We start from the raw sequence: 20,333 nt of genomic DNA on the forward strand, positions 1-20,333 counted from the left end.
TTTTTCCATTGTCCTCAGGGTTTTGTGTTTATACTGTGAATACTCCTGCCTTCTTTATGTAACTGCCCACGATTCCAGTATGTATCTGCGATTGGCTGTGGTTATTTTGTATATAATTGCATCACTTCTTAATTTCTTTAGGTATTTGTAAAAATACTCTTTCAAGTTAGTATTATAAAAATTAATTATTAATGGTATACTTTGTCTAAGTAATACAGGTCACAGCCTTTTGAAAGTTTGTAGTCCAGCATAGTACTGGTTCTATTAAACATTTAAGGCATATCAACAGATATTTGAGTTAAAAAATAACCTTAAATATAGATAGAGCTCTAAATTGCCCACACTTTTTGATCATAAGGAATGGTGAGGCTTTATTAGAAAGGAGCTGGGAAGAGAAAATTCATAAATGTTCTTTTATTGAGGAGTTGTGTTGCAAAGTGGTTTAGGGGATGGGCCCCCTGAACTGTGTTTCCTGGATTTAAATCCCAAGGTTCTGTAATCTTTGACAAATTATAGAATCTCTCTATCCTTCAGCTCTTCATTTCTAAAATGGCAATAATAACACTTTGCTCAAGCGAATCATATAAGGATTATGAATACTTTAAGACTTAGAATAGCATCTGGCATATAGAAGACTCAGTGTTAGATGTGATTTCATTTAGGAAAGCTTCATGGGAGAGTTGGGACTTTGAGAACTCCAGAATAAAGAAAGAGGGGAAGATGAATTGATATATTGACTAAGGAAAAAACACTGAAGTTGAAAGTGTAATAATTAGGCAAAAGCTCTCTAAGTCTGAAATTAACATTGAGGATGGTTTTTAAAAAAACTAACAGGTGACATTTCAAATGACAGCTCTCTTCCCTTTCTCTCATTTCTTTTAGTTGTGTACTCTTTGTACCTTTGTAAATGAAGCTTAAGCATTACCCTCTAGCAAATGACAGGTGTTATAGAGGTAGACTTCTTTTCACATACATTAAGCTAAAATAGTTCTGATAAAAGCCAGGGAGGTGGTGTCCTCTTCTGGGAACAAATTTAGAATCGTAGCTTTAAAATATTTTCATTTATTTATTTGACAGACAGAGATCACAAGTAGGTAGAGAGGAGGAAGCAGGCTCCCAGCTGAGCAGAGAGCCCGATACAGGGCTCGATCCCAGGACCCTGAGATCATGACCCGAGCCAAAGGCAGAGGCTTAACCCACTGAGCCACCCAGGTGCCCCAGAATCAAAACTTTAATATTTAATGCATATGAACACCTTAACTGAAAAATCTCATGTTTACTATTTAATTCAAAAAAGTTTGAGTGCTTCCTATATGCCAAGTATTATGTTAGGTGTTAGGGTTACAATAAAGGGATGTATTCATAATGTACAGGGAAGGATCAAGATGAGCTTTTATAATTTTAATGTAGTTTATTTATAGAAGTTTTAAAATGAATGTTAAGTGCCTTATCTTTCAGTTGAATGCTTCTTTGATTTAAATCATAATGTTAACGGCAACATTAAGAGACTTCCTTATAATACTTTAAAAAAATCTTGCAGCCCAAAAGACAATGAAGATATTACCTCTGAAAAAGAAGAAAATGTTTTATCCTCATCTTTGAAGCATCTAGAATTGACTGAAGAGAAGAAACTTGAAGTGACCAAAGAAACTGTATTACCCGAGAATGTTACAGCTCTCTCTAATGCAGATTTAAAAAAAGGAAGAAAAGAAATAAATACTATGAATCCTAACATTCAGAGTGCTTTCATTCAGGAAGTTTCGGACATGGATATTTCTGATTCTGAAAGCAAACAAGCAACAGAAAAAAGTAAAAAAGAACAGGTTGAACTGACTTCTGAAAAAGAGTGCAGTAAAGTAGATGCAGTTGGTGTTGTAGAGAGAGTGTTGTCAAGTATTTGCTATGGTGAAAATAACCAAGAGGACTATGATCTTTCAAATACTACACCTTTTCATAATGAAAGATCTTCACCTGGTGAAACACTGGAAGAAAGAGCCACAGTAAGGAAAAAAGCCTTCGGAAAACAAAAAAGCAAGTCAACTTTGGAAAAGTTCCCAAGACCTGAACTGTCAAATTTTGTTGGTGACTGGCCAGTTGATAAGACTATTGGTCAGAGGACAAAAAGAAACCGAAAAACTGAAAAAGCTTCATCTATACAAAGTGACAAAAAATATAATCGCCCTCAGTCACGCAGAGGATTGGAGAGTACCCTATCTGTGAATATGGATCATATCCAGCAACGAGAATCTCCACATGAAAGTACAGAGGATGACAGGAAGTCACAGTATGATGATGCTTCAGAATCTTTCAATAACTGTCAATATGATACATATAAAAATACTGAAAAACAGTCATTCACCATTGTGGGTGACTGGCCTTCATCTGATTCCTTAGCTCAGAGAGAGCACAGATCAAGAATGCCAAAGAATAATTTAAAGGAACCCAACCTAGAATTTGGAACTAATGACGGTATGAATGAGACACCCTTCTGCACAGCCCATGAGACCTGTTGTTGGGGCACAAGCCCTGAAGAGCTAAAAACCCTGGGCAGTTCCACTCTAGGAAATTCTGAAACGCTGCCCAATGAAATGACCTGTGAGAGCAAGACTTGTCCAAGTAAAAACAGTCACAGACAGCATACACTGTCTCTTACTTTTACCAAAAGTGAGCCAACTATTCCTGGAGTAGTAGGACCACAAACTTTAGCTGAATTTCCAGAAGGAAAACCTAAAAGAGTTCCTGGAATAGAAGAAGGGATGTGTACCCAGACTGAACCACGGGATTTTGCTCTCTTATGGAAAATAGAAAAGAATAAAATTAGTGTTTCGGATTCTGTGAGAGTGTTAACAGGACGATTAGATGGGTTTAAACCAAAAGCTTTCAATAGCAACACAAAATTAGATGTTCAAGAAACAATTCCATATAGGGTCATGTATGACAAAAGCACGTATGTCGAAGAAAGTGAGCTTACTAGTGCTGATGAATCTGAAAATCTTAACATTCTTTGTAAACTCTTTGGATCCTTTTCATTAGAAGCCCTGAAAGACTTATATGAGAGGTGTAACAAAGATATTATTTGGGCCACAAGCCTTTTGTTGGATTCTGAAACTAAACTATGCGAAGATACTGAATTTGAGAATATCCAAAAATCATATGATGAAGCACAAATTGGGCCATTTTCTCTGGGATTAAATTTGAAGGAAATTATTAGCCAAAGAGGAACTTCAGAAGATTCTAATTCTTCTGTGCCAGAATTTAGCCATGGCACTGCTGACAGTAACACTAACATACAGTCCTCCTGTGATTCCGAAGAGGGAAATTCAGAGCAGGCAGAAATAAGAGCTATCACTACTGAAAAACCTGGATTAATAACAGGTTTATTTCCGAAAGCCACTCTAGATTTAAAGAATACTAACGAAGTACTTCCCAGTAGCCAGGCAGAACTTCCGGGTCTATATACCATGAAGCAGTCTTTCCCAGGTACTCTCAAAGCTCCTGGTGCTCAAGATGTGAGTGAAATGGAGAAGCACCTAGAAGTCACAGAGACCGGAGACAGTATACATTCTTCTTTGAATTTGTCTGATATTTTAAACTCTGTACTGAGCACTTCAAATCTTGAATTAAATGAAGAAGTTGATTTTATTGACTCTCTTGAAATAAAGAAAAATGAAAACTTCCCAAAGGATTGTGTGAGATTTCCAAACACCGAAGAATTTATGAATGAAGATGAACAGGAAATGGAAAAAATTCTAATGGCTGAGAGTACTTTGTCAGCTGGAGTTAGTGAAGAAGATAAATCTGAGACGTTGAATCCCATGCCAGTGATGCCCAAATCTCTGACCATAGACTGTCTGGAATTGGCATTACCGCCTGAGTTGGCTTTTCAGCTCAATGAGTTATTTGGCCCTGTTGGTATTGATTCAGGTAAAGAAAAAAGTACATTACGTGTGTGTGTGTCTTTGTGTGACTAGAATACAGATTCAGGGTTCTGTCTTAATTTTAAAATTGTTTGTTAATCGAAATATAAAAGTAATTTGTGTTGCCTACCTTATTTTTGATACATCTGTTTGTAGGGGATTTTTAAAAACCGTAATTTAAAGAAATAGTATTTATATGGAGTTTGTGTTCATCCCATTCATATATTTTCTGTGGTATTTACCTCATACTTATTTGCACAGATGAACCTTTTTGAATCTCTGGTGCTACTCCAGAGATACTTAAGGCAAGATTAATTTCTTAGAACACACTTCTTGAAAAGTCTTGAGTAGTGGAAATGAATATATACATTTAAACTAATGGACATGAATAACTTAAATATATGAAGTATTTTATAATTGCACCTGCCAGGAAGTGTGAAAACAATGACATAGTACTTAAACAAATATATTCCAAGAGATTTAGAACTAGGAATTAGGTTAGTAATTAATATAAATTAATTTTAATGGTACATAAGGTGGTTGAGTATGTTTTCTGAAAACATATGAGTAATGATTATATTTTCTTTTCTTTTCTCCCCCTCACAAGGGTCTCTAACAGTTGAGGATTGTGTGGTTCATATAGATCTGAATCTGGCTAAAGTGATTCATGAGAAATGGAAAGAATCTGTAATGGTTGGTAGGCTTTTTTTTTTTTTTTTTTTTTTATCAAGAGCTCCTTTTGTCTTCACCTTTGCTCTTAATAAAATCTGTTGTATGAAAGAATTCTATTGAATTTTGACTTTGAGAGAGAATGAACTTTTTCCAGTAAAGAGATTAGTGATATTTTTTTGTCTTCCCAATATTTTAGAATATTTCCAGACTGGCCAGATATAGAACTAATGGTGGAGCTCAATGTGATTGTTGGCTTTTTTTTTTTTAAGACAAAAATCATAGTTTTTTATTTTCTAAAGACTTGTAGTACTAGTTGATTAAATTTCAAAAACAGTCTAAAGATAAATAGCCTCAGAGCTCTATAAGTGGAAAAAAATATATTGATAGGGTCAATTTCATAATCTTGCTTATTTTATTGTTTCACTTAGATTTAGCAAGGATGATTAATAGTTTTACAAGGAGAAGTGATTTCTAGAGAAAAATAATATAATCTTATTTTCTAATGCACCCTCCCTTTGTAAATCCCCCATCCTGCATTTGTGTTTAGGAGCGACAAAGACAAGAAGAGGTATCCTGTGGCAAGTTGATGAGAGGTAAAGCTCATATTTTTTTTTACTTCTGATGTTCTTGTCATGATGTCAAAACTTAGTATATGTGTATGAATTTTACCTCATTATTAAATGTACTTCCACAAAATATGTTACCCAAGCATTTCGATTTGCAAATAAAAGTTCTTTTAAAATATTTATCATTTAATATTGATGTAAAATAAAACTAGAAGAACTAAAAAGTGCCTATAATTAACTTTCATGAGTACAGTGGAACGCCTTAGGTTATGTATCTGGTAGTACATATGGTCAAGGTGTTTCCTGTTTAAGATTTTGCTCTGAATGAAAGAAAACTGTTCTGGTTTGAGAGCGATAAAATGTTCATGTGTCTTATTGAGAGCATCATTCAGCTGTTAATTGGTTACTCAAAATGGGTATTGATGTTAATTTTATTAGAGCACAAAAGTCAGCTTGCTTTTGGAACATCTGCCAAATTGAAATATTTGATTCTAGAAGACTTTTTAGGTAGCATTGTCCTCCGTGATTAGCGCAGGGTGGCAGAGCTGTTAACAGAGGTCTCCTGTTGTGCACGTTGCCTTCAGATCTCCCCATGCCACACCGGGATTCTGGTTGAAGGTTCTTTGGGTATAATTGCATCTTCGAGAACTAGAGCTGTTTGAGAGCTAGAGGTACCAGGTACCGAAAGGGTATCAGAGTTAGGTGGGTGGCAGTATCTCCAGTCTTCACTCTCTGGAAAAGCACAGGAGTGTATCAGAATGTGCTGATATCCCCTAGAGATGCTGAGATAGTATACACTTAAAGCTTGTTCCTGTGAACTTAGAATGTTCAGTTTCTTCCTTATGTTGAATATCATTTGTTCAGTATGTGTTGTGTGCCTTAATGGGTTTATGGGTTTGCCAAAATACTGGTCCTTTCAGTGTTTGGAGTGGCTGAGCAGAGCTGCGCAGAGCTGTGCAGAGCTGCTCGGCTGGTGGCTTCCACCTGGCCACAGCTGCCTTTGTTCACCAGCGTGTGTGTGTTGGTTTGTCTGTGCTCGTGCGGTGCAGAAAGGAGTGGGGACCATCGCGTTGATTTACAGTGATACTCAGATCCTTGCTCATTTGAAATATTCCTACATTTACACCTATTTCCTGTTTGTAATTATGTGAAGATACATTTTGAAACCTCAGAGTTATATTTATAAGCTAGAAATTAAAAAAAATTCATGTTTCTTTGGTCTTTCCGAGGTAGTTGTAACAGAATGAGTAGTGCATTGTGTGTTTATTGTTGAGAGTCTGATTCTATTTATACTGCTTTTGTAGATCCTTCCCTGGTTGGGCATATTGGTCTTGATAATCCTGAACAAAAGTCATCTCAGAGAACGGGCAAAAAATTACTGAAGACGTTAGCAGCACCTGAAATGCTACCCTTACTGGATCATTGGAACACTCAAACTAAAAAAGTGTCACTCAGAGAAATAATGTCAGAAGAGATTGCCTTACAGGAAAAACACGATTTGGTATGAGTTAGTATAACTATTAAGCTTTTATCTCTTGATTCTAGGTTGATGATATGTTTACTTTGTGATTTTCATTTGATTCTGTATTTCCTAGTCTGGAATCTTTATTTAACCTGACTGAAGTTAATGTTAAAATTGAAACGGTTTTGAAATTTGAAGCTGAAATTTTTTGCTTCTGGGAGACTAGTTGATATTCTATAACAATAAGTCAGTCTGTGTTAATTTTTTTAGATTTAATTTTGCAGGTGATTGAGCTGCATATATATTTTTTGACTTTTAGCATTTATTTCTATAATTTTTTAATTTTTAAAAATAATTTTTTAATTGTTGAAAAACATGAAAGAAATCTTTTATTTAAAGATAATTTTATTCATAAATTAGTAAAAAGAAATGTCTTCTGTCTTGCTATTAATGATGTTTCCAACCTCAAAACAATATATATATTTTTTTAGGTAGGTTCCATGCACAGCGTGGAACCTGGGGGGTGGGACAGGGGCTTGAACTCATGGCCCTGAGGTCAAGACCTGAGCTGAGATCAGGAGTCAGATGCTTAACCAACTGAGCCATACAGGCGCCTTAAAACAAAGTTTTTTAGAGAAAAATCTAGAAACTTAAAAAAAATTAAGTACTCTTCTTTTTCTAACTTTTTAATCAAACAAGTTCAAATAGAAACTTTATTTTTGTTCTTTATTCACCATATCAAGTTTTATGAAGCCATAAGTGAATTTGGTTTCTTTTCTATTTCTTCTTAGCCTTTTTTTAAATTCTGAGAATTAGTATTAGAGAATTTCAGAAACCAAAAAGGGAAAAACCTTAGAAGTTAGTTAGTCCAATTCTCAAAGAAAAGAAGTAATATTTAGATGGTGATCTTAAACATTTTACTTTCTTACTCATTTGACTACTCAAAGGAGCGTCTTTACATTTGGCTGAAATACATAGAATTGGGACATTAGAAGAATGGTGGGATTCCTCCACCTTCGTATTTATTTTCCCCAGTTATCTTGTTAATCAGTTGGAAATATGCTGCCATTTTTGCATGTTTACATAACCTGAGGAACAATCTCTTTGATAGGGTCTTATAATGTGGTGTTTCACCTATCCTCTTCATTTATATGTGTAATAAATTGGAGAAATGCATTTACTTAAAGAAATAAGGAAATTTTAGAACTTAGGCCCAAATAGTGTGACACCTTTTGTTGAAATGCCTTTTTTACTACTGAAACTTATCTTTGTGGTTCTAATCTGCCCTTTAATCTCTCAGTATAATAGCGAACAGATGAGTATCTTTGACTTCCCAACTTAATGCATTTTTTTTTCTATCAGTGATTTTTGCTTATCTTTCTATGGGTTGGGTGATAGAAGCTGTACTTATTTTGTCCCAAGGACTTCTCTGTAGGTAGAACCTCAATAAAAGAATTTCTTGCTGCTTTCTTTTCACTCTTTGTCTCCAAAGGAGAAATATGCTTTGTATTTTTTTAAGCAAAGAATATAAAATAAAACATTAGGCATGATATATGAGTAGAATAATAATAAGATGGTTAAGGTCATGAGTTTCAGTCATGAGACCTTAGAATTTGTAGTTTAGAAACTCTATGACCTGGTAGAGTGCCAGTAAATCTGATAACTGAATTTTTTATTAAGTTCAGATTATAATGTATATCTTAAATAAAACATGAGATATTTTTAATTCTTGAGGTGGCTTGTTTCCATTACTCTTGTGATGTGTGATGTGTTCAACTCTACTAGTCTCTCTTTCTGGTCAGATTGTCACCTATTGTGGATCCTCTTTTATTGTTGTTTGGTGTTATAAATGACCTAAATACATTAGGCTTCAAAAGCAATAACTATTCTAGGGTTGTCCTAGATTATTGTAATTTTCATATTTTTGAGTCACATTTGAAATTTTATAAGAAGTTATTTTTCAAACATTAGCAGCTTCATAGCAAACAAAAATATTACTACTTACATCAGAGTGTCAACAAATTGTTTTAGAGTTAGAAATCAACTTTAAGAGTGTTTACCATAATCCTAGATTAGAATTTAAAAAGCACGTTTTATTTAGGTAAGTTCTTTAGGTAAGTTTGGCAATTTAAACAGATCCCATTTACGAATTGTGAAAAAAATAACAATCAGCGACAGTTCTCATACAGTTATTTTGGAGTAAATATGTTTGTGAAAATTTTTTAAATTGTGAATTTTAAGATTTTCTCTCAACCTGAATTTGCAACTTATTTGTACGTTGTAGTTTCTGCCCATTGAGGAGAATATGTTTTTGAGGACGTTGTTCACAGCATCACACAGTGTCCCTTTTATGAGGACCCATGGGAGAAATTTCTCTCAGGTCTCAGTACCAGAAAAAGCTGTACTTCTCCTGAGCAACTGGTTTGTTTTTATTTTATGGACACTGAGAATCTTTGTTTCCCCCTTTGCTTTGGCCACTGAGAAGCTCAGAACTGAATTTGTGGCCCATATTTAGCAATGTACAGGATTTTATGGCATGCATTTATATACTAATTTTACTTGCTAGCTTTATCCTATATTCTTGCTTTTTTTTCTGTACTCTGACTTCTTCATTTATTTATATCCTGTTTATATATGTGTGTGTGTGTATGTATATGAATACGTATATGAATATGTATCTTCATCTTTTTTTAATATAATATGACTGTGCTGAGTGTGTATATGTGAGAGTATATATATATTTATATACACTTGTACACATTTGTATATGTGTGATTGTGTATGTATATAAATGAACAGCTTCAAATACTTTGCAAAAAATGGGATATAAATAAATAATGCAAGCATACTTACATTACTAATTTCAGTCTTTAATCAGTGAAGAAAGTCTGTGATTGCTTTTAAATGACTAATCTTTTTGCAACAAAATAACCATGCTTTTGGATCAGCATAATTAGTTTTATAAATTCTGTCTGAAGGATGACTTTTGTCTTTCTCGTTTGTTTGTTTTAGAAAAGGGAGGCACTTCTGTTTGAAAAAGATTGTGCCACTAAACTAAAGGAGAAGCAGCTCTTTAAGATCTTTCCAGCCATTAACCAAAATTTTCTGGTGGACATTTTCAAGGACCACAAGTGAGTGATAGGATTATTTGTAGGTTCTATTATGATGTAATTGAAAGCATATCATTTTAATTTTTCTGATAACAAATCATAATAGGCATATTATAAACTACTTAAGTGCAATGTACATAATATAGAAAGTGAGCAGGTTTTGACAGGTGGTTCATGGTCCACTGATGTGTATGTGCTTACATGTGTATTGTTTGCTTTTTTGTCTATGTAAAATATATATATTTCACCAAAAATAGGTTGCTTTATATACTATTTTGTAGTTTTGTTGGTATTTATTTTTCTAGTCCATACTTAGTAATTTGCTTTAAGTCCATAGAGTATTCCATAGTAATCTTAAAGTTTTTTTTTTAAAGATTTATCTATTTACTTTCCATTCTAATGGCCATCTTTATAAAAATCCAGATATAAAATGTATTCTTTCAGTCTTTCCAACTTTTCTTTTTTACAAAGACAAAAAAGACATGTAAAATACATTCCCAGTTGTCATTCTTAGGTGGATGTTTTCCCCCCAGAAGTACTATAATTTGAGCGTGCTCCTCTTTATGGCCTTTTTGACTGCAAGAAAAATTGGTAACCAGTTCCAGGAAGCCTCCTTGAGCATACGTTTTTGCACACATGGATGAATGCTATTGTATGCTAGTTTAAAGTGAAATTGCTGGTTTAGAATGTACGCTTTGAAAAGTTTTAGAGCTAATGTCAATTTTTTTTTTTTAATAGAGGCTTTCTGTACTGATAGTGTAACCCATCCTGGATATTAAGAATCTTTAAATTTTTCGCCATTCTAGTGGATAAAATTGTTGTTTAAATTTAAATTTTCTTTTTAAAAAATTAATTAATTAATTTTTGAGAGAGAGAGAGAGCACAAGCAGGGAGAAGGACAGAGGGGGAAGCAACTCCCTGCTGAGCAGGAGCCCAGTGTGGGACTTGATCCCTGGACCCTGGGATCATGACCTGAGCTGAAGGCAGATACTTAATCCACTGAGCCACCTAGGCGCCCTAAATTTTAATTTTCTTGATTACTAGGAAGGTTGAGCCTTTTTCATTAATTTATTTTTCTCGTCATTAATTTTGGCCAGTTTTCTGTTTGGTTCTTTGTATTTCTTTTGACGTTTGTGAGAACTCACTATATGTTATGTGTAGTTATCTTTATTTCTGTAGATTATAATTATTTTTCTACCCTGATACTTAATTGTTTAACCTAGGATAGTCTCTTTGCGTCTATACATATTTTAATTCCTATGTTTTATCAGAAAATCACTTCCTTTTTGGTTTCATGTGTCCTATCACAGTATTATAAAAATATTCCTTAAGTGTTTTTATTTTTTTTATTTTATTTTTTGATTATTTATTTATTTGATACAGATAGAGAGGGGGAGACAGCACCAGTGAGAGTGGGCATAGGGAGAGGGAGAAGCAGACCCACTGATGAGGAGGGAGCCCAGTTTGGGACTCCATCCCAGGACCCTGGGATCATGACCTCAGTTGGAGGCAGACGCTTAACCAATTAGACACGCAGGCACCTCTCTTCAGTATTTTTAATAGCTAAAAAGTTTTAACATATCTAGCATTTCCCATTTACCCAAGGAGTTTTAAATTTTCTAAATTTTATGTGTATGGTATGAGGTAGAGATTTAACTTAATTGAGATGAATAGATCATCTTTACCCACTGATATAAAATATAAACACTACTATTTGCTATATTCCAAAATATACGTTTTCTTTTAAAGACTTTTCAATTCTGTTGAGTTCTTTGGTCCTGGGTTTCCACTATGTTGTTTTAATTATCATAGTATTACAGTGTATTGGATGTTTGGCATGTTAGGGATACTTCTGGTTTGAATAATATGTATTTAAATCTTAGTATTAAATTTGTATTTTAGCAAGAGGTTTTTTTTTTTTTTTTAAAGATTTTATTTATTTATTAGAGAGTGAGAGAGAGCATGAGCCAGGGGGAGAGGCAGATGGAGAGAAGGAAGCAGACTTCCTCACTGAGCAGGGAGCCTGATGCGGGGCTTAATCCTAGGACCCTGGGATTGTGACCTGAGCCGAAGGCAGACGGTTAAACTGAGCCACCCACAGGCCCCAAGAGGTTTTTTGAATACATGCCTTTTTATAATCGTTTGAGAATCTAATATAAATTTTTTCTTTAGTTTTAGTGTATTTTAATCATAATAGTGAGTTTCTAGAATAAAACCTATTTTACCTTCAGATTTTTGTTTTTGTTTTTGATTTTTTCTTTTTCTTTTTTTCTAAGTTTATTTAAGTAATATTTATACTCAATGTGGGCCTCAAACTCATGACCCCAAGATAAGAGTCATGTGCCCTTGGTGCACCTGGGTGGCTCAGTAGGTCAAGCGTCTGCATTCAGCTCAGGTCATGATCCCAGGCCCTGCATCAGGTTCCCTGTTCATCAGGGACCCTATTTCTCCCTCTCCCTCTGCCTGCTGCTCTGCCTGCTTGTGTTCTCTATCTCTCTGTCAAATAAATAGATAAAATCTTTAAAAAAAAAAAAAAAGGGTCACATGCTCTACACACTGTGCCAGCCAGGCACCCCTGATTTTTTTCCCTCTAAATGCAGTGTAGGAATTGATTTCAAGATTTCACAACAGTAATTAAATGAGATTGGTCTCTGATTTTCTGTTCTTGTGCTGTCCTTGTCAGATTTTGGTTTCAGGGTCTTATTTGGCTTTAGGCTTAATAAAATAATCTGGAAAGACTGCCATTTTTCTCTATGCTCTAGAAAATTTAAAGTTGGTACCTTGAAAGTTCTGGAGTTGTGCCTTTTCAGAGAGAAGGTCTTTAGAATCTTTAGTATCTTTTTAAGGTTATTGCTTTATTCAGATTGCTTTTTTCATGAATCTTTTCTGGTAGTTTGTCTGCTAGAAAATCAGTTTTACCTTAATTTTTGAGTTTATTATTGTTAAGTTATATAAATATTCTTTGATAATTGAAAACATTTTGTATTTGGTTGTATCCCTTTTTTCCTTTCCTGATGTTTTTTTTTTCTCTGTGTTGTTTTTGCTCTTTATCAGATTGGCCCTTGTAAAGAACAAGCTCTTGGTTTATTGATCTGTGTTTTCACATCATTTATTTTTGTTTTTAATTTTGGTAATTCCTTTCCATTTTTGATAGTTCCTTTTTCTTAAAATTTGTTGATATATTTTCAACTCTGGTTAGTTTGTTTCCTTTCAGTCTTTAATAAAAAATACATTTAAGGATATGAATTTTTCTTTGTATAGTGTTTTTGATATATATATAATGTTTTGATTTTGATACATAATATTTTCATTTTCCTTATTTTTTCCATTAAAAAAATTTATTTATTTGTCAGAGAGAGAGAGAGAGAGAGCACAGGCAGGGGGAGCAGCAGGCAGAGGGAGAAGCAGACTCTCTGCTGAGCTAGGAGCCCGGTATGAGACTTGATCCCAGGGTCCTGTGTTCTGAAGTGAACACAGACATTTAACTGACTGAACCATCTAGGCATCCCTCATTTTCATTATTTTAAAATAATCTCTAATTCAAGTTGATTTTCTCATTTCCCCAAAAGTTTTTAATTTTTTTTTTTAAGAGGGTTTAATTTTCTAAATGGTTTGATGTCTCTAGTGGTAGGTAGAGTGAGGATTATTATTTATTTTGTTTTGTTGTATTGAGGTACAAGAATGTGGCCTGAAGAGTTCTTTTTAGAATTTAAGATTTTCTTTGTGGTTTATGCATGATCAGTTTTTACAGATATTACATGAAAGGTGCTTTTGAAAAAGAATATTCTCTTTTAAGTATGTAGAGTTCTAAACATTCACTTAAATCAGGTTTTAAATGGTATTATTCTAATAAACAACTTCTCCATTTATTTTTGCTCCCTAACTGGCTGTTTTCTTAAGACTTATGTGTTAAAATCTCCCAAGGTTATGGGGATTAGGAGAGTGTGCACTGATATATGGCAACTCTCTTTTATGGGCTGATAAAAGATGGCCTGATGTGAGACAACCCAGAGTTTTGGTTCCCTGGGCAAGGAAGGGGGGCTGAGTGAGTCCTTTCTGGTGATGGCCCAGGTTCATGAGGGTCAGTCAGGCCCTTTAGGGTAGGTGATCAGTTGCTTCCATTTGTTTGCTGGCAGCTGGATAATTTTTTCAGTTAGCAGTAGCTTCACATTTACCCTTCAGAAGGGTAGATGGGTTCAGTTACTGATTACATGTCCCTGTGCTGTAATCTTCCAGGGCCATCCTACTCTACCACCATCACTGGTGGATATTGCCTTCTGGTCCCATGAGTAAGAAAGCATGTGATTTTAAGGGCTATTTAGGGTGGTAATTGCTGGTAGCTTGCAGCCCCTAGGAACCTTTCCTTGGGGAGCATATCTGAGGCCGCAATATCAGAGGGCTAAACCGGTAGTCCAAAATGGTTTTCCATCAAGAAGAATAGCAAAATATCACAGTACTTTGGATCACTGTTTAGCACATTTCACAAATACTCCTTTGTGGTCAGCTCTTCATTATGTAGTCACTGGGAGCGATCAGAAGCATAAATAGCCTGAAATAATAGCAGTATAAAATCATTTGCTTTGGAGTGAGTTTCTTTCGAGATTGGAACACAAGTATTTCAAGTCTATGTCAATTTGTAAAATTTTATATTACATAAAATATAGAATCTCCATGGAAATGTGCCTAAATAATTAGGGGTGAGAGGTAAGATAGTATATTTTCCTTTCTGTGTCCCTACTTAGAATTTCTTTGATTAGAACCTTATAGTTTAAGTAAAAAGTGAAATTTCATGCAATAAAAATGTCAATTTGAAGATATATTGTCTGTGTTTGATGTTTGGAGGAAACTGAAACCATGTGTGAACCCAACAAGGGGCCTGAGAAGTATAGATGATAAAATGAAAGTAAGATTTGTTGTGGATGATCTACCTGGAAAAAAGAATCAGAAAAATTAATTATCAGTATGTTACCTTTTGGTCTTCATTTACAAAAATTAGTTTTTGAGAGCTTATTATTTAATAGTTTCCTTCTGATCATTCTTGAGTCTCTGAGATACGTAATGAGCATATAGTGTCCATGTTTAAAACTCAGAAGTAAACCAATTTTTCATATTCTTCTAAAATGTTTGAAGGTTTGCTAGTGTTACTGTTTTCATAATTTTTGCTTTTTAAATTAACATTATGTTTGTAACTCTCTACAGTTATTCATTAGAACACACAGTTCAGTTTCTAAACTGTGTCCTTGAAGGAGACCCTGTAAAAACAGTTGTAGCGCAAGAGTTCGTTCACCAAAATGAGAATGTCCCTTCTCATACTACACAGAAGTCTAAGGAGAAAAAGGTATGGAGTTATTTATTTTTATTATAATGGTAAATGATTGTATATGGAAATGTAATTGTTTGTTGATATAATTTAGTGATTATTTCTCAACATTTTACCTACGTTAGAAATTTAACCACCAGCAGTATATTTGATTTAGGATGTCTGTTTGCTCAAAATAATGAATTTATAGCTGATTATGTTTTTTTCTTCAGTGTTGTTATGTATGGCAAGCACTTGAATGTCTAACTTTTTCTTTATAGATACTTTCTCTGTATACGGTAGAGTATGAGGCTTAATTGAATAGCACGGTGGGTGATAGTATGGTGGGTTTTAGGTGTAAGTATGTTGAATATGTGGGCAGAGATTTTTAACCATTTGAGAGACTGCTGAACTTTTTTCCAAAGTGGCTGTACCATTTTATGTTCCCACCAGTAATGTATGAGGATTATAATTTATCCGCATTGTCTCTGACACTTGTTAGTATCTGTCATTTTGATTATAGCCATCCTGGTGTGTGTGAAGTTGTCTTAAGGGTACCTGGGATTTGTTTTAATCAGGTATATAAGATACTGAGTCATGGCAATGTCATGAAGGAAGAAGTTTATTATACTCACAGATCTCTAGAAATAGGAGACATGGCTTGCCACCCAGGGCCACAATGAGACACACCAGAGTCAGGAGACCGAGCAGAGGGGAAACATGGACAAGAGCCTTTTCTGTGGTTTCTGTGGAGAGGAATGGGTGAGGCAGAGCAAACACGTTTAGGATTGGCCGGTTTGAACAGTTGCGACAGGCTCTGGAGCGTAGGAACCGTCTCTGGTTTTGTCCTCTCTGGTGTAGGTGATTAGGCAATGTGGATGATGGCCTTGAGGGTGAGAACCCCATAAAGGAAGTGGTTGGGAATATGGGCTTGAGATTGGTTTACTTCTGTAAGGTATGCTAGCAGATGAGTTTTTTGCTATCTCTAGGAATTAGCCAGCCCCAGGGCTGGGGATACTTTATCTCCAGGGGTTAGCAAGGAACCCAGATGTCAAAGCATCAGAAAACAGGAAATAAACGGTTAATAAGCGTTTATAAATGGTTGTAAATAAACATTAATAAACGGTTTATTTATTTGAATAATAAAGAAGTGGTTATCTCACTGTCCTTTTGATTTGCACTTCCGTGATGACTGGTGATGGTGAGCACTTTCTCATGTGCTTATTGGTCATTTGTATGTCTTCTTTGAGGAAATATCTATTTGTATTTTTTGCCCATTGAGAAATGTTATTTTATTCTTGTTTTTTAAAAAAAGATTTATTTATTTGAAAGAGAGTGTGTATGTGTGTGAACAAGAAAAAGGAGAGGGGCAGAGGGAAAGAATCTCAAGCAGATTCCCCACTGAATGTGGAGCCCTACATGAGTGGGGTCTGTCTCATGACCCTGAGATCATGACCTGAGCCTAAATCGAGAGTTTGATGCTCAGCTGACTGAGCCACCCAGGTGCCCCTTAAAATGTTTATTATTTTTTTAATTTTTAATTTTTATTTTTATAAACATATATTTTTATCCCCAGGGGTACAGGTCTGTGAATCGCCAGGTTTACACACTTCACAGCACTCACTGTAGCACATTCCCTCCCCAGTGTCCATAACCCCGCCCCCCCTAAAATGTTTATTCTTGAGTCATAGGATTTCTTTTTATATTCTAGTTACAAGTCCCTTATCAGACATGTGATTTGCAAAATTTTCTCCAGTTCTGAGGGTTGTCTTGTTACTCTTTTGATGTTGTCTTTCATTTGAAGTACAAAGTTTTAATTTTGATGATGTACAATTTATCTTTTTTGTTGCCCTAGTTAAGAAACCATTACCTAATCCAAGGTCATGAGGTTATTTTTTTGTTTTTTATGTTGTATATTTTGTTTTTTTGGGGGGGTTTGTTTTTATGTTTTCTTCTAAAATTTTAAAATTTTAGTACTTACATTTAGATCTTTTATCCATTTTGAGTTAATTGGTGTATAGGGTGTGAGATAGGGGTCCAAGTTCATTTTTTTGCATGTGGATATCCCCTGTCACAGAACTACTTAATTGCAAAGACTGTTCTTGCCCCACTGAATTTTCTTAGCACCTTTGTTGAAAATGAATTGACTGTTAATTGCTAGACTGTCAGTTCTGTTCCATTGATCTGTATGTCTGTCATCGTACCAGTACCAGTACCACACTGCCTTGATTATTGTAGCTTTGTAGTTAAGTTCTGGAATTGGGAAGTATGAGCTTCCAACATGTTCTTTTTTCAAGATTGTTTTTCTTCTTCGCAGTTCCATGTGAATTTAGGATCAGCTTGTAGAGAAGCCAGCTGGGATTTTTTTTTTCTCAAGTTTATTTATTTATTTTAATAATCTCTACACCTAACATGGGACTCGAACTCCGAACCACAACCCCAGGATCAAGAGTTGCATGCTCTTCTGACTGAGCCAGCCAGATGCTTCAGAGCCAGCTGGAATTTTTATGTGGTGTGCGTTGAGTCTGTAGATCAACTTGAGATGTATTGCCATCTTAACATTATTGCCTTCTGGATCATGAATTTCAGTTTAGTTAGGTCTTAATTTCTTCCACAGTTATGTTGTAGTTTTGAATGTAAGTTTTGCATGTCTTTTGTTAAATTTATTCCTGAGTTACTTTATTCTTTTTGATGCTGTTGTAAATGAAATTGTTTTATTTTTGGATTGAACATTGCAATTGCATAGAAATACAATTGTTTTTATATATCAATTTTGTATTACCTTTAGGCTTTTTTTTTTTTTCACAGACCTTCATTATCCTGCTTTTCTTACTTATTAATTGAGACCACCAGGAATAACTTATGTGCTCCCATTTTTCTTTGAATATTTCACCATTTTGTTTACATGTAGGACTCAGTTCATTTTTGTATTTATGTGATCTGTTAGTGCTATACATGCCTCTGTTCATCATGGATAGATAAGTGTATTGTATTATTTCATAAGATGCAGAGAGGATACAAGATAATGATGAGACCATCAAGACCAACTTAGGAATGAAGGTTATTTCTTCTCTCTTCTGATAATAGAGCGAGGCACTGTGGGTCATTATGGTGGTAGAGGAGATAATGGGAGGAAGGTGTGCTTGCTCAAAATGGGAGATGATTGGAAGATGTTTGAATAAGAAAAGGGGATTTTATGAGTTATGTAAACATTGGCCAAAATGTAGACCTTTTAAGTTATTCTGGACATTATTCTTAGCTTTTTACACAAAATATAGGCAGGTATCATAACACTGATAAAAAATATTTTCAGATTTTTGAGCAGAATACTCTGTCTTTGATATCCTAGGACTCTAAAGGACCACACATATTAAACAGGGGTATCATGGTACCACTAATATGTTGATTTGTCTCTTTTCAAGAAACTAGCATTTAAAACTGTTGTTTTGTTAATACTACTGTTTTTCCCTTTAGCCTTTAATGAATTTTACAAGCTTGTTACCAGGGGAAATGGTTTTGGTATTATAGTACATTATACTTTCAAGAGAGTAAGTGGCATTAATGAGGAGAATTCTTAGGAAGCATGTTTCTCTTGGCCCTTGTTAATAGGGTTATAGTAATAAACCACATCCCTATGAAATGGTTATAAAAATAAATCTTGGTTTTATTTTGAAAGAGAATAGCTATTTGGGAAAGCATTTCTCATTGCATACTGTTTTTTTTTTTCTTTTTTAAGAATAAGAAATGAAGGGTCTCTTCCGAGAGATCCAAATATGATTTGCATTTTTTAAGTATGAACACCAACAGAGACTCTGATGCTATGAAATATTTATGTTTATACTGTTAAGCACTTTGGCTTTTCAGAAGTCATAGAAAGCATTTTTATTATCCTCTCCTTACCAAATCTTTGATTTTTATCAGATGCAAAACCATATACTCATAGAATACTTAACATTAATATGAAACAAGCTTGTGATTAAGTAATGGTGAGAGTGACAGAGGGTCCATGCATATTCTTATGTGAGAGAGAGCTTTGTATTCTTTCATTAAATAAGTTGGCTATTTGTTGCAAAAGTAAATCAACTGTACAAACAATTTTTTAAAAAGATTTATGTATTTATTTAAAAAATTTTTTTAAAAGATCTTATTTATTTATTTATTTCACAGAGAGAGAGAGAGAGATCACAAGTACGCAGGCAGAGAGAGGGCAGCAGGCTCCCTGCCGAGCAGAGAGCCTGATGCGGAGTTCGATCCCAGGACCCCGAGATCATGACCTGAGCTGAAGGCAGAGGCTTAACCCACTGAGCCACCCAGGCGCTCCTCAAGATTTATTTATTTGAGAGAGAAAGAGAGAGAGAGCATGAGGGGGTGAGGGTCAGAAGGAGAGAGAAAAGCAAACTCTCCACTGAGTGCAGAGCCTGCCTTGGGGCTCAATTCCAGGACTCTGAGATCATGACCTGAGCTGGAGTCAGCCATTTAACTGACTGAGCCACCTAGGTGATGCTATTTATAAATTTTTTGACTTTAATAATGGGTCAGGAATATGGTGATACCTTTATTTTATTCTTTAACTTGTTTTCAACCTCTAGAATTCTAGGGGTTTAATAAAATGTAATGAGTAAAAAGATAATATAATCAACTATTATATATTAGACCAGTATTTTTAACCAACCTTTTGTGATTTCGGAACTCAATTCACAGGCAGGCAATTTGAAAAAATGATCAATTAGTAATGTAGGTATTATATAATATATACATAAAATTTAAATGTAATATTTAATATATATCAAATGATATTACTTTAAAAAATTAAAGTGGCATTTTATTAAAGATTGTATTGTAGAGTACATTATAATTACAGTTTTTGGTTATATTTCTAATTTAATGACAGTTTTCAGCTTTTAGGAAAGTGTAAGAGCCTACACTATTTAATTTACTTTGAATTAATTGTATCGGAAAAGTATGATTTATTTAAGAAGTTAAAAATTATATTTTTGGAGGAATTTTGGGATTGAGTTTTCATAAAATGTTCATTAAATTACTTGGTATGGCACCTGATACTTGGAATTCTTTTATTTATTTATTTAATTTTTAAAAGATTTTACTAGTTTATTTGACAGAGATCACAAATAGGCAGAGAGGCAGGCAGAGAGGGAGGGGGAGGTAGAGGCAAGCTCTCTGCTGAGCAGAGATCCCTATGCAGGGCTTGATCCCAGAACCCTGAGATCATGACTTGAGCTGAAGGCAGAGGCTTACCCCACTGAGCCACTCAGGCGCCCCTTGGAATTATATTAAGCTTTTAAGAAA

General features: G+C 34.6%; 1 protein-coding gene across 4 annotated transcripts in view; it reads left to right on the forward strand.

The window, feature by feature from the left end:
• N4BP2 (NEDD4 binding protein 2) overlaps nucleotides 1-20,333 on the forward strand; it is an 83,783-nt gene that overhangs the window by 49,371 nt on the left and 14,079 nt on the right. For all 4 annotated transcript variants that reach the window (XM_059382797.1, XM_059382787.1, XM_059382790.1 and 1 more), the window contains 6 exons: nucleotides 1,541-3,924; nucleotides 4,525-4,610; nucleotides 5,137-5,182; nucleotides 6,460-6,656; nucleotides 9,630-9,748; nucleotides 14,927-15,065. In XM_059382797.1, the coding sequence (XP_059238780.1) occupies nucleotides 1,541-3,924; nucleotides 4,525-4,610; nucleotides 5,137-5,182; nucleotides 6,460-6,656; nucleotides 9,630-9,748; nucleotides 14,927-15,065 (2,971 nt within the window). The remainder of the gene's footprint in view (nucleotides 1-1,540; nucleotides 3,925-4,524; nucleotides 4,611-5,136; nucleotides 5,183-6,459; nucleotides 6,657-9,629; nucleotides 9,749-14,926; nucleotides 15,066-20,333) is intronic.

Source organism: Mustela nigripes, chromosome 1 (genome assembly GCF_022355385.1).
Source record: "Mustela nigripes isolate SB6536 chromosome 1, MUSNIG.SB6536, whole genome shotgun sequence".
Classification (NCBI taxonomy): Eukaryota; Metazoa; Chordata; class Mammalia; order Carnivora; family Mustelidae; genus Mustela; species Mustela nigripes.